General features: G+C 42.0%; 1 protein-coding gene and 1 non-coding gene across 5 annotated transcripts in view; both read right to left on the reverse strand.

Annotated features, from left to right (window-relative positions):
* The window catches only part of KATNA1 (katanin catalytic subunit A1), a 210,729-nt gene extending 203,099 nt beyond the window's left edge, over nt 1-7,630 (reverse strand). Inside the window, exons 1-2 of one of the 4 annotated variants that reach the window (XM_030198054.1) lie at nt 7,422-7,630; nt 1,174-1,347 (exon numbers count right to left, since the gene is read on the reverse strand). In XM_030198054.1, coding sequence (XP_030053914.1) covers nt 1,174-1,335 — 162 coding nt within the window. In that variant the 5' untranslated portion in view covers nt 1,336-1,347; nt 7,422-7,630. Of the gene's footprint in view, nt 1-1,173; nt 1,348-6,878; nt 7,023-7,421 lie in introns of those variants that run through there. The other 3 variants (XM_030198057.1, XM_030198055.1, XM_030198056.1) reach the window with 3 other exon arrangements.
* Nucleotides 7,631-8,074: 444 nt separating this feature from the next.
* On the reverse strand, nt 8,075-8,145 carry TRNAG-GCC. Its single transcript has one exon. It is a non-coding gene; the product is annotated as a tRNA-Gly (tRNA).
* Between the last annotated feature and the right edge of the window lie 6,478 nt (nt 8,146-14,623).

A 14,623-nucleotide genomic window follows, 5' to 3' on the forward strand; every position in this document is an offset into this window, starting at 1 on the left:
ATGTACCTCTGTCTCCCTCAGCTCCTCTGTTACTCTAGCCTCAAAAGAACGGACTCATTCTCAGAGAGCTAAGATCACTTTGCATCGAGCACACACATATAACCTCTCGCCAACTGGGAGATAATCACACGTGACACTCAATGCAAAAGACTGGATAGCACCCCTCTTGCTGCTGGACTGCTATCTGGATCTTAGTATTATTGTGTTGTTTAAACTTCTTAAGGTACTTGAGTAGGGGTAGATGAGGGCTGCCAACTGGCTCCAGGCTCGTCTGACAGGGTTGACAACGCTCTGGATTTAGTTCATTACATGCAGGGACTTGTAGACCTACTTTTCTTAGAGCATTGATTTGGGAAATCATAACTACAAGTCCAAGCATGCAGGATAAAACCAAACCAGCTCAATCTTGGTGAGATAATCTGGAGCCAGTTCGCAACCACAGGTGGAGAAGGGTTGGGTAGGATATGGTGCAGTGGACTGGTCACAACAAGGTTATTTCTTACTGGGCAATAACCCATAGTGCACTGAAGAAGCTGAGGTGGACACTCTTTCTGTAACAGCACTAGGGCCTGGATTGGGCAACAATAAATCCAGGCATATAGGACGATGGTTGAGGAGGCAGTTGCAGCATAACATAAGCTACAGCAGTACTATAGAAAAGAAGACTGCAACCAGAATCCACCTGCCAGAAAAGCAGCAAAGAATTAGCCACAATAGTAAGTGCAGAGTATCAGTTGTCATTTCATGGTAGAGAGGTTCTGTGGCCAACAGACTTGCCATTCAGTGGATACAAAAGCAAGAGCCACGGACTGCTGAAGCTTCGAAATCAGTGGCATGTTGGACGATTAGAGAAGTCCTCCTTTAGACAGCCAAATCTGGCAAATACTGAAAGATGAGAGGAACCATTAAGTTGCAGGAGCTCTGAGAGTTAGGCAATGCTTATAACTATCACAGGAGTGGAAATGGACAGTGTGCTGATTAAGTCAGCTAAGGATCTTCCTGTCCAATCTGGTCATGTTTCAACAGCATTTCAATAAGGGGGAGGGGGTAGAAAACACCTTTGTGATCTGTCTTTTTATTTAGTCTTTATTCTAAATAAAATAAGTTTCAATACCTAGATAAACATGTTAAAAAGATATTTAGACACTGGAACATTTATGTAGAATCTCTTACCTGCTGCCATTTCTGTTGCAGAAATGCATCCTTGACGGAGTAAAGGTATTTGCTCATTTGATCCAAAACTCCTTGATAGTAGACCAATGCAGAATCATAGTTTCCCAGCAAGGCATACTCACGGGCCAGTTTTACATTTTCACTGATCATCAGAAGACTCATATTGAAAATTGGCTTCATTAAAACAAAAACAAAAAAAGAATCCAGTCAAATGTCGATTTTCCAACAAAAATATTTTGATACAAGCTTTTTTTTTAGTTTTTGGCCCACTTTCTTCCTACATCTTTGATGCCTTTGAGCTTCTAGCTCAAAGACAGGCCTCTGTTGATCTATGGCACCATGAGCTTTCATTCTCAAATACCCAGATATCTTTCTGTTTTATAACCTCCAAAGTCACTTAACATTGTTTTAACAGTCCTTGGCCAAACACCAGGCATCAGGGCTCCTTCCAAAACCCTGTAATCATCCATCCTAAATCCAATCACTAGTTCTCACTGTGTAATTACTAGGACTTTCTTCCCTAGAGATTTAAGAATCAACCACCCAGCCTAGAGCACAGAGAAAACCTGACCAAGAAATTAAACCCAGGACCTGAAGAACCCATCAGGAAAAGCCCACTTTTAATCATGTTTTGAAACCCATGCAAAAAGTTTCCTTTAAAGTAGGAGAAGGCATATAAACTTTGTTTCATACAATAGATTAAATTACATTTTTAAAATTTTAAAGAGATAGATACCAAAAAAAGGAAACATTCATTCATACCTGTTAATTTCCTTTCCTTGAATCCTGTTAGACCAAGCCATACCAGTGGGTTGGGTACCTTCCCATCCAGCGTATAGAGGTAGAGCATACCGTGTTTCCCCCAAAATAAGACACTCTCTTATATTTATTTTTCCTCCCCAAAACGCGCTAGGTCTTATTTTCGGGGGGATGTCTTATTTTCTGGGAAACATCGGTCGCCCCCCACCCCCACCCGAGGTTGCCTGGCCCCCCCCCCTCCGTCGCTCCCGGAACTAACCTGAAGCTCCTTTCACCTTCGCAAGTTCGGATTCGGAGCAGCAAGCAACAGCAGGGCAGACCTCTCCTTCCTTCCGTGCCCCGCCCTTGCCTGACGTTATATTACGTCAGGCAAGGGCAGGACACGGAAGGAAGGAGAGGTCTGCCATGCTGCTGCTCCAATCCGAACTTGCGAAGGTGAAAGGAGCTTCAGGTTAGTTCCGGGAGCGACGGAGGGGGGGGGGGCCCGGCGACCTCGGGTGGGGGGGGGGCGCGACCTCGGGTGGCTCTCGGCGGCCCTGCTTAAAAAAAAGTTTGGTAGGTCTTACTTTTGGGGGGATGTCTTATATTTTAAATTTGCAGGAAAACCCCGGTAGGTCTTATTTTTGGGGTAGGTCCTATTTTCGGGGAAACACGGTATGAACTGTTCTGGTGACATTATCAGTATAAGGAAGCTGGCCACTAACTCCAAACTGAGGAAAAAACAGCTAAGGGAGAGTCAAACTTCAGACCTAGAAAAGAACCACTTCCCTGCAGAAAAGTAGAGAAAAGCGCAGAGCTGATAATCCAGATGCACAGCAATAGATCTGCCAGCAGGAAAGAACTGCGCCCCTTACAAAAAAAGGAAGGAGTGCCAAATGTGCCAGGAGAGAGATGCCTGAAACTAGAAAAGGCAAAATCCGCCTGTGCCAGGCTAAAATTCCCGCCCAAGAGCAAGGGAAGCAAAGAAGAGCTGTGGCAAACTAGTCCTAAAAAGGCACATTCCCATAAAGAGACACTGAACTGAGTCCAAGCAAAATACTGGCAAGAATGGCACTCCCGAGGGTATTCAGAAGAGGGATTTGAGCTAGCAGTTGCACACCAAGGGCAACTCGGATCCCTGCCAGAAGGATCACACCCTGAAGACAAACCAGAGCAGACTGGAGGGATCCATGGGGACGAGAGAACCAGAACCTCTATAAGGAAGGGAGGAAAAACTGCTGCCAAAACAAGAATCATATAGTAGGGGCGTCTCAAGCAAGATGCCTGAAGCAGCAGAGACTGGAAGGTCTGTAGTTTTGTGATCTAGACACGAGCCATGCCCCGCAAAAAAAAAAAAAAATCAAAGCAACTGGTACCAGCTCGGAAGGATCCAAGATCAGAATCAGATGCCGGCCAGTGAAATTCAAAGAAACTTCGCAAGCGGCCCCCTAGAATACACTGCCAAATGCGGGAAAATAAATCAGGTAACAGGCAAGAGAAGGAAGGAAAAACAAAGTTTCTTCTTTTTTTTTTTTAACAATCTTTTTCACTAGTGACAGGTTTACTCAGAGGCAGAAAAAGGAGGAAAAACAATGTTTCTTCTTCACTAGTGAAAGGAATTACTAAAGGTGTACCTCAGAGGCAGAAAAGGAGGGAAAAACAAAGTTTCCTTTTTTTTTTTTTTTAAACAACCTTCTTCACTAGTGACAGGAACAAATAAAGGCTTACCTCAGAGGCAGAAATTCAGATATACCTACCACCACAGAAGAGAAGAACCCCACAGGGGAGACAAGTTACTCCATGCCACAATCAACCATCACCCTGCTAGAAAGACAGCCAGGGGAGGTAGGGGAGGGGAGGGAACCAGGGTCACTGGATATCATCCTAGCTGGCAGATGAGGAACTCAGGACCGCTGAGTATCATCTAAAACTAGCCCCAACACAGCTACCAGCACATCCCTAGCTCCACTGTCACCAGAAGAATCTGGGACAGGAGCTACCAGCCAACAATCCAGAGCAGCTGCATGATCCGTCCATCATCCGCTAGGAGACAGAGAAAATACTGAACATTCCAGGCTGCATGATACCCTTAAGGGGCGGTTTACTTGGAACTACTTTCTCTGTCTCCTTCCGCTGGTAGATGGACACAACCCATTAGTCCGGACTGGTCTGGTACAGATGACAAGGAAGAGAGAGTTTAATTAATATGCATGTTGTCATTGCAGAGAACCTCCGTCCTGAAGAAGCTGCGAAACCTGGCCAAGTTGGCTAAGGTTCTTAGTGGTCGAAGTTTGCATCTCACATCTTGCTGCCAGTTAAGCTAAGTAACAGGAAATATTTGCATAAAGTTGTGATAAATTAATGCTGAAGTGAAACTAGAGATTGTTGAGAATGGCAGAGTAAAGAAGCGGAAAACGATTTAAGATAAATTACAAAAAGATGAATATAAACATAAATATACAAGCTATGCAGAAGCACATTAAAGGATCAATGAGGATTGGCATCTAACCACATAAAAAACTACAGACTCAGCAGCCAACATGCATTAGGTCTGAAGATCCTTTACAACATACCATACTTATGAATGAGGTGTATGTGTGCTTGGGAATCATTTGAATATTTAAGTACATATTAATTCCTGCACTGCTGTAATTTCCATTGTTCAGATCAAGGCCATTGAATAGCAGGCATTTTTTTTTTTAAGTTCCAGGTTACGTTTTGTTTTACATACTTCCGGTTCTTCTAGGTCAGCATTTCTCATCATCATAAGCGCCATCTTTGAATGCAGTGATGAAAAAGCATCTGCTAAGTTCTCAGTAAGTTAGTATGATTATGACCCCATTTGCTGTTTTTAGAACAATATTTTGGTTAAAGTCTTTTATCTGTTCAGATAATTAAAACTACAAAATCACGCTGCTTTGCAGCAGGTTGCAGCTCTCCAGTCCATTGTTTTAGAGTGAACGGTTTTGCTCCCAAGGTACCTGTTATCGGTGAAATGGACAGCTCTGTTGAGCTCGAGAGCAGTAGTATATAAAGATAAGCGATTTAGTTATGAGGCTCATGCTTAAAGAAACTGAACCATGTTATATTATTGGTTTATGAATATATGGGGAAATGATTCACTATTTATATCAATATTGATGGTGTTGCACATTGCACTAGAGGAATATATGTAAAAAATAGAGAAGTTTTTTTGACAGATGATGGTGGTTTGAATGTGATGTTCTTCCATGGTCTCCTTATTAAAGAACCATGAGAGCCACTGAGGTCTTTTTCCTTCTACTTTAACATTAAAATACTCGAAGTGTAAAACGAAAACAATTTCTTTGGGCTTTATCATATATTAGGTATATCTTATAAGCTTACGGATCAGTTATTTGGTTAATTTTAACTGGATATGCTGCAGCTAAATATCAGTCCCACATGATATATAGATGGCATGTGGCGTGTTTATTTTATTCCTGTCCTGGAACTTTATTTCCTTTTAACCTGCCTTCTCTCCCCTCAGCACTGATCACCGGCCTCATATACCCAGCAAACTTTTATAAGAAGCAAAGAGTTAGAACCATGAGACAGAACTGAGCATGCTCAGTTATGGTTTCTGTAGTGTCCTTATGTTTTGCTTTTAGTTTTCAGTCAACCATATCTACATTAAGGAGGGAATTCATCAATCAACGTTATAGCCTTAACACGCATTAAAGGAATTAGCACGTGCTAAATTATAAAAAGTCCATTCTATACCTATGGGTTTTTAGCATTTAGCGCACACTAATTCCCTTAATGCACATTAAGGTGCGATAAGGCCATAATGGTGCATGATTTGTGGAACTCATCGTCATTTTATATCTTATATAACACCAGACCTCTATATTTTGAATCTAGCTGAATGAACATACTCTGAAGCACCCTATATGATCATCCCAGAAGGGTCTGATTTGCTTGCCGTCTTTCTAAAATTTGACTAACAAACATATGTTCTGCTACATTCACTTATTTTGGTCCATTTTTAACCAATATTTCCCAACTCTTGAGGGACATAACTACCACCTACAATTCATTAATTATTAAAAAAATATATATATGGATGGATGTTCTAATACCTGGGGGATGCTAGAGCAGAAACTGCTTTTTATTTTGTAATTGAATTGTATCATCTATGTTTTGTACGGTTTTATTTGCTTGAAATTTCTTATTAACTAAAACTGAGTTTCTGTGCGAGTATTGAGTATGCATTGTGTGATGCATTACACATAGATCAATGCTATGTTGTAAGCAGTGTACCAAAAGATGACATGCATTTTTCTTCATTGTTGTTCTTTATAGCTCAAAAGTGACAGACATTTTCTATTCCTATAAAAAAAGAAGAGTAATCTGGAATTTGGCAAGTACAAGAATAAACTTTTAGACAGCAACAAATAATTCTGTACCAGCATGAATACAGTAACTGCACTAGCAGGAAGGGTCACCCACTATAAAAGTTAAAGGGGACATATATAAGAGGCAAAGGTGAGTGAAAACTCAAACACTATAGCTTAAAATCCTCTGATCTGCATTACCAAGCATCATCACAAGAAAAATGTATGTATATTTATATACTAGAATGCAATGTTACAACAGCACATTAAAGAACAAATAACTTGTTTTTTTATATGATACACTTGAAAAATATGAAGGGACGTGTCAATGACAAGCACAAGTACAATGTAAAAAAATAAACATAAACAACACTAAAAGTTATGAGGCTAATGGCTTTGTATTTTGATTCATCAACTTGGAGTGAAAGTTAATTCTGCCAAGTCAATCAGACAATGTCTTCCTCTAATGTTAAAGACAAGTACAGAAGTGGCACAGCCAACAATTTAGGGCAGGTCTCTTACAATGACTCCTTATTTAAAAACAGGCAGCTCAGCTTCACTGTACTGGGAAGTATCATGCAGGATGTTAGTAGAAAACTATGGAAGCCCCACCTGCTGTTCCAGCCTTTTAAGTTCCCATGCCAAGAATATGGTTCACGTCTGACGCTATAGGAAACACCAGCTGCAACAATGGACGATGCAACATACTCAGTTAGTTAGTTAGTTTGTTTATTTGGGGGGGGGAAGGCTGTACACTTTTTCGCCCACAGCAAATTCGTAAAAATAAATAAGTAAATAAACAAACAACTGCCAATCTTAAACCACCCACTTCAGGCATCTTACGAAATTAAAGGCTGGCAGCTATTGAAGCAAACTCAAAAAGGAAGGAAAACAAAACACAAAAAAAGCACATAAGATACCTAAAAATCAAAAGAAAAAGACTTGAATCCAGGCACAGAAAAATCTAATAAAAGACCAGTGGTAGCAACCCTGCATATTATGAGACTCTAAAAGACGCCGACAACCAAGGGAGCTGCGGGGCAGCTGCTGTGGCCAAAGGTGGCGCAAATAGTGTGTCGCAGGCTGCCGGTCAGGCAGAAACAACCTCCAACCCTTCGAGAGAGTACAGGAAGGGGCACGCGCTCTGTCCCTCACCTGTGAGTCACGCACTCTCACGCTCCTCTGGCGAGCTCAGGCCAACCTCCACCAACCGACCGATGGAAATGCGAAGACTCCAGCCAAGTAAAATGCCAGGAGGCTGGAAACATCGACCACAAACAACCAACCCCTCCCCCCCTCCTCCTCCTCCTCCACTGACCCTTGCTGTAACCCAACCAAACCTAAAGCAAATACCCGGCACTAAAGTTTTGAAGTCAGTTTGTTTACGTCATTTCCTCTGTGCGCGTAACTCCTCCGAGTCTTCGCTGCTCCCGGATGGCCTGCAGTGCCTCATCTGCGAGGCTAACACGCCCTCACTGTGATCCTTTAGACACGAGTTTTGTATGATTCTGATGTCTTTACTCATAGTTTAAAAATCGAACTTGGTTAGAAAAGCAAAATATGCTGGAAGGGATGTTTTTCTTTCAATACAAGGATGGAAGCACTCAATGCTTTCTTCGAGAGTAAAGGAGGGTTGTGGCTGTGTTTTGTTCTAATCTGTGAATGGGATAAAAGAATGCCGTCTTACCATTATGTACTAACTTCTGTTGCTTTGTCTGACTTATTCAACAGCGGGAGAAAAATACCGGCACTTTTAATGTTAACAGAAATGCGTCAATAAAAAAAATTAATGTCGGAAAAAGACAGGTTGCATTGGCCGGGAATCGAACCCGGGCCTCCCGCGTGGCAGGCGAGAATTCTACCACTGAACCACCAATGCTTCTATGAAAGGAGCTTTCTCTGTGTTAAGTTGAATACATTTTGCTGTACCATGATGCTTGGATTTAAATTCTAAATATTGAAGAAAGCTTCGCACTTCTGTGGATTGTGATAAAAACCTGTTCAGAAGTGGCTACTTACTGATGTCACTTTGAGACGCTCCAGATCTATCTGTTTTCAATGCTGCTCTGAAGTAAATTCATTAGGCAGCCCCCCTCCCCCGAGTCTGTATTGGTCACTCAAATTTGGACACAAATCCCAGATTAGCACACAACCGTTTTTTTTTTTTTTATTATTGGCATTAACAATCACTTAATTAGCAGTTAACCTCATTGTACTCTTGTCTATCAGGATTTTTTTTTATTGTTGCACCTTTTCCTTTCCCTGCCCTTAAACAATTCTAATAGTTATCCCAGGGCATTTTTTTTTATTGCTGCACACAATATATTCTGTACTAATTACTTCTTTAGTATTGACTAGAGTTCTACTGCATTTTACTTTTCAGGCCTTGTTACATTAGGACAATTTTTCTGAGCTACAAAAATGTACTGTGGGCTAGTTAATTTTTCTTACCTTGGTAGTCCACCACTGTTGCATTCTTAATTTCATAAACACTGGGAGCATTGGCTGCTTACAGCTAGCGTACTTCTTCATTATAATCATACATGATCCCCTCCTCCCTCCCTTTTGGAGCCAACCCTTAGATTTTGTTATCTTGCAAGCATTAAATCTCATACATTTGGCAAGCCCTACTCACAAATCTGGTAACTTTGCTGGCTTATTCACCCAGATGTGATATTCATTAAATGGCACAGTATTGATAAATTGTGGTTGGACCAACATGGGAAACACACAAAAGAAGTATCATCTCCAGAGATCTAACCATTGGAATAAAACTGTGAGTATACCCACCTCCGACAACAGCATCCTCACACACAAGAAATACAGTCCACAAGACTCATTCGATAAACACTAACCTTGAACTGTATCGGCCATAAGAGACAAACAGAGACATAAACCCTCCATACATCAGACTAATGGGAAACATGTAGTGAAACCTATTGTGTTTACTTTCAGTGGGCAGGCTCTAGTTGCTAGCAGAACTGATATGTTAACACTCAAAACAGAACTGCCTCCAGTCGAAATGGCACCTTAAACACTGGGGATCATGGATCCAAACGTCAGCTAGTACAAATAGATCGTGTAAAACAACATTCTGGCTCTAAACTGCCCATTTCCATCAGCTATATCAATGCAAAGTCCATAGTTAACAAATCAGAAATTGTCAGAGACTGTCTGGGACTAGTCTTTATAACTGAAACATGGTTGAGATCCCATGACAACCCGGCGATTAGGAAAATATGCCCACCAGGCTATAAAATCACAAACCTATCCTGGGCCGCAAAGAGAGAAGGCAGCATCACCATTCTATACAAATCATTCTTTAAGCTCAAACTTACCTCTGAACTTATAACCCCATCATTGGAAAGGCTGGCTTGCAAACTCAACAATCACATATTACAGCTAAATATTTGTTTCACGCTATTCTACCACCCACCTGGCAAATGGATGGATGCACAGGATGCTTTCATGGATTTCGTCTCGAACATATGGCATATTTTCAAAGCACTTAGACTTACAAAGTTCCATAATAACCTATTGAACTGTAAGTCTAAGTGCTTTGAAAATTAGCCCCATGCACTTACAATGACAACATGGTTCTATTAGGCAACACAAACCTACACCGGATAGTAAGAAGGATATAGATGCTCAGAATCTATTGGATTTTCTAGACATGTGGAACTTCCAACACCCGACAAATAACTCCATCCACAACAAACGGCACCAGCTAGACATGCTAGCATACAGACTCAAGAACAATCACAAGATGAGAATCAGAGATATCCTATGGTCACCAACCCCGTGGTCGGATCACAGCAAGCTAGAATTTATCCTGGATTGACCAGAGCAGGATAATAAGAGAATCTGTGAGGTCCCACCTAACTCCTCTACATCAAAATTAAAATTTGATGTAGACCATTTCTGGAGCTCTGTACTGGACTAACCAGAGACTACTGCCTTCCTTAATCAGATAAGATGAATTGTATAACACTGGACAAAATAGCACTGAAAAAGCTGAAATGTAATCACAGGAGGAGAACCTACCCCTGGTTCAATCAGGAACAAACACAGATGAAAAAGGCCTGCAGAAGGCTAGAGAGGAAGTGGATTTGCTGCAAATCCGATTAAAGCAGAGTGCAGTGGAGATCAAAAAAAGCCAAAATTAAGTATTATAAACGCTATGCAGGTGGAGCTCAACTGAATTTCAAAAAGTGTTTTGGGCTGGTTAATGGACTGTTTGATACACAAGATCTGACTGCAGACAATAGACAACCTGCCTCAGCCCAGGAGTTAGAGAACTACTTTGAGCAAAAAGTCACCACTATCAGAACAGGAATGCCAACTCTAACGAGTGACGTAGGGGAGTACCTAGATGTGACAAGACATGCCGAGGATCCCCTGCCAGCAGACAGATCATGGTCATCTTTCACACCACCCACTAATGATATGGTCAGACATTTTTTGAATAGATACACCAAATCCCAATGTATACTAGATGCTTGTCTAAATTTCTTACTGAAGGACGCCCCTGATACATTCATACATTTATGTTTTGTTGGGGCCAATTCCCAAAAGAAAAGGGAGGCATTATCCTAACCCCCATTCCCAAAAACAGGACGGTCGCACAGAATGTAATATCCAACTATAGACCGGTGGCCTCCATCCCCTTACTTACCAAGGTGATGGAAGGAATGGCTGCAAAACAACTTACAGAATATATGATGCATTTTTCAATATTGCACAGTTATCAATCGGGCTTCTGCCCTAGCCACAGTATAGCAACAGTTCTAACATCGTTGGTAACAGAGCTGAGAAAGGAGGTCAGCAAGGGCAAGAGGGTCATGATCCTCCAGTTTGACATGTCCTCAGCATTTGACTTGGTGGACTATGGGCTATTACTAAATATGCTAGACAACCTATGTATAGGAGGCATGGTACTATCCTGGTTTGAGGAATTCCTAAGTAGCAGATCCTACAAGGTGAAGATGTCAGGATCTCTATCATCAGAATGGACCCCAGAATGTGGAGTGTCTCAAGATTCCCCTATCTCACTGTCTCTATTTAATATTCTAATCCCTTCCCCCCCCCCCCCCCCCCCCCGGCACAAACTGGAAGAGAGCTGTTTTAATACATACACTACGTAGATGATGTAATCATATGCATCCCCTTTGTTAACGACATCCAAGATATGCTAGGAGACATTAAATGAGCGCTTGATCAGATGGAATTTGTTTTTAACTTAAAACTTAACAGAGAAAAGACATTCATGATGATAACCAGCCCACTAAAACCAACAGTATGTAACAAATTTTCTATTGATGGAACAAAATATTCTCTAGACAGAAACATCAAAGTGCTGGGAATACTACTCGACCAGCACTTAACATTAGAACCGCAAGTGTCTGCCCTAATGTCAAAAGTATTCAGATCACTATGGCAACTGCGATGACTAAGAACCTATTTCTCAAAAAAACAACTTTCAGATCCTGGTCCAAAGTTTTGTTCTGTCCCAGATAGACTACTGTAATGTGGTAACTGTGGGATGCAGGGAATACATGTTCAAAAAGTTACAAACAGTAGAAAATACTTCTGCATGTCTGATCTGCGGCATATCCAGATACGATCATGTAAAACCACTGCTGCAATCCCTGCACTGGCTACCTATAAGAGCAAGAGTGGTTTTCAAAATCTGTACTTTGGTATACAAGGTTGTCTGTGGCACTGCACCGAGCTATATGATTAATTAGTAGAGCTACCATTACTAAACCTCAAGGAGAAGCTGAGAGACCACATAATTGCCCACTTCCCCAGCTGCAAAGTGGTGGTCTACAAATCAGTCCATACTGCCGGCTTTCCATATAACACGCCCAAATGGTGGAATATATTGATCAAAGACATACAACATGACACCTCCTACAAAAGCTTTCGTAAAAAAATTAAAACATTTTTGTACAAGAAATTCCTCTTGATAGATGTGACTTAAACCTGTGCTACAAGACACCTGATCAAGTATACCCCTTCTCCTACCCTAGCTCTGTTAACCTATCTATGGGTTAATGCTAATTCCAAGGAGCTATCTACCCTCTACTAGGTCTCCTCCCTAATCTTGTATTTATCATGTATCCTTGACCTATATTTGTATATCTGCTTAATTTTATGTAAGCCATAGAACTGAGTGCTCAACTCGGATAATTGTGGGGTTTAAATCCAAATAAAGTAAAAGTAAAGAGTTATGTCCTATTCTATAACATGTGTGCCTAAATTTCCTAGTGCGCAACTCCAAAGGGAGCATGGTCATGGCAGGGGCATGGGTGGAGCAGGAGAGGAGTGGGAACAGAATCAGGCTCTTAAAAAAACAGACCCAGGACACCCAATATTGAGGTAAAGTTTATTGAAGGAAGACTCTTCAATGTACCCTGTTTTGGCACTGGGGTGCCTTCTTCAGGAGTCTTAATTCTTTTTCCATGAGCACTTGTGGACAAAGTATTCGGGAGCGAGTCTCAAGTTGAGAAAACATGGTGACCTTTAAAAAGACCTTTTTGAAGTGTAGTTTAAAGTATGGCTTCTGGGCTGGATTCTATATATGGTGCCTGAAAATTCTGCATGGAGAAAAAATATGCTTAGCAAGTTCTGCGCGTAAATTCTGATTAATGCCAATTAGTGTTAATAATTGCCTGTGAAGTGGCAATTATCAGCGCTGATTGGCTTGTAAAGATAATTAAGTTGCACATGCAACTCTGGTCGCACTATATAGAATCTGGGGGATAGCGGCTAACTAGCTATATCATGAGATATAACCTTTTAGCCGCAAATATTCAACACATCACAGGCTACAAATCAGACTGCAATAAACTTAACTGGTCAGCGCTGAATATTGATATGGCCGGTTAAGTTTAAGCTGGCCAAACCCCCCCCCCCCCCCCCAGATATTCAATGCTAGATACCAGAAACAGCTCGGCATTGAATATTAAGGCTCAGAGCCGATCGCAGGATCTTAGCTGGCCTGCCTCCTGTGGGCTGAATATTGACCAGTGTATTTCTAAGAGCTAATTACTAGTTGATGTAGGTGTCTCAATTAAAACATCTATACACTTAGGTGAAAAGTCTGAAAGTCTTTTCCAATATTAAATAATAATTCAGTACACTCTTTCTTCCTTTCCACTTGCATATTTCCTCTGTACAGACACTCTAGCCATCTTTGCACCTGTTCCCTTCCTCCTTCCAGAGGCAGTTCCCTTCTCTCTCTCTCTCTCTCTCTCTCTCTCTCTCTCTCTCTCTCTCTCTCTCTCTCTCTCAGTGCTCTTCACCTTGCTCATCCCCACCTCCCAAACACACTTTACCCCTTTTTTACTGCTTCTCACTCCATACCTCTAAAGCAGGTTCTTCCTTCCTAATCCTTCAGGCCTTTTTGGAAGCTGAGGAGAATCAGATCATATTTCTCTGCTGACATCTTTACACTGCTAGTTCAATCCTTGGTTTTAACTAAATTTAATTACTGCAATTTCATCTATGCTGGATGTAAGGAGAATGTCCTAAAAGGGCTACAATTGGCCTAAAATACAGCAGCTAGGCTTGTCCTCAAAGTATCGTGTTTTGATAGAACCACTTCATTATTATGCAAGTTACACTGGCTGCCAATTAAAGCCAGGATTATTTTTAAATAATGTGTTTTTGTCTTTCAAATATTATATGGCATGACACCGGATTACATGCAACTCTTAATAACTATTCCCCTATGCAATATAACCTCTGGTTCTAGGGACTACCTTAGCAGTGCTTTTTTTTGTGCTGGCACGCACCGGTACGGCGTAACAACACCTTTTCTCCCCCCCGGCGAGTCCTGCACCCTTCCTCTCACTCCCCTACTTACTACTACGTCGGACTCGGCAGCGCGAACGGCAGTGACTGAGAGAGGCTGGCAGCATCAGAACTTCCCTCTGCGAGTCCTGCCTACGTTGTTTCAACTTCCTGTTTCCGCATAGGCGGGACTCGCAGAGGGAAGCTCCGACGCTGCCAGCCTCTCTCAATCGCTACACCATTCGCACTGCTGAGTCTGACACTGGCAGCCTTTCTATCACTTCGCTGGCAGGCAGTGGAGAAGGAGGATGGGCTGGGGGAAGAAGAATCGCTGGACAAGGGAGAGGGGAGGGCAGGGGAGAGAGGGGAATCGCTGGACATGGATGGGAGGAGAGGGCAGGGGTGAGAGGAGAATCGCTGGACATGGATGGGAGGGGAGGGCAGGGAAGAGAGAATTGCTGGACATGGATGGGAGGGCAGGGGAGACAGGAGAATCGCTGGACATGGATAGCAGGGGAGGACAGGGGGCAGAGAAGAATCGCTGGATATGGATGGCAGCA

Source organism: Microcaecilia unicolor, chromosome 3 (genome assembly GCF_901765095.1).
Source record: "Microcaecilia unicolor chromosome 3, aMicUni1.1, whole genome shotgun sequence".
Taxonomy (NCBI): domain Eukaryota; kingdom Metazoa; phylum Chordata; class Amphibia; order Gymnophiona; family Siphonopidae; genus Microcaecilia; species Microcaecilia unicolor.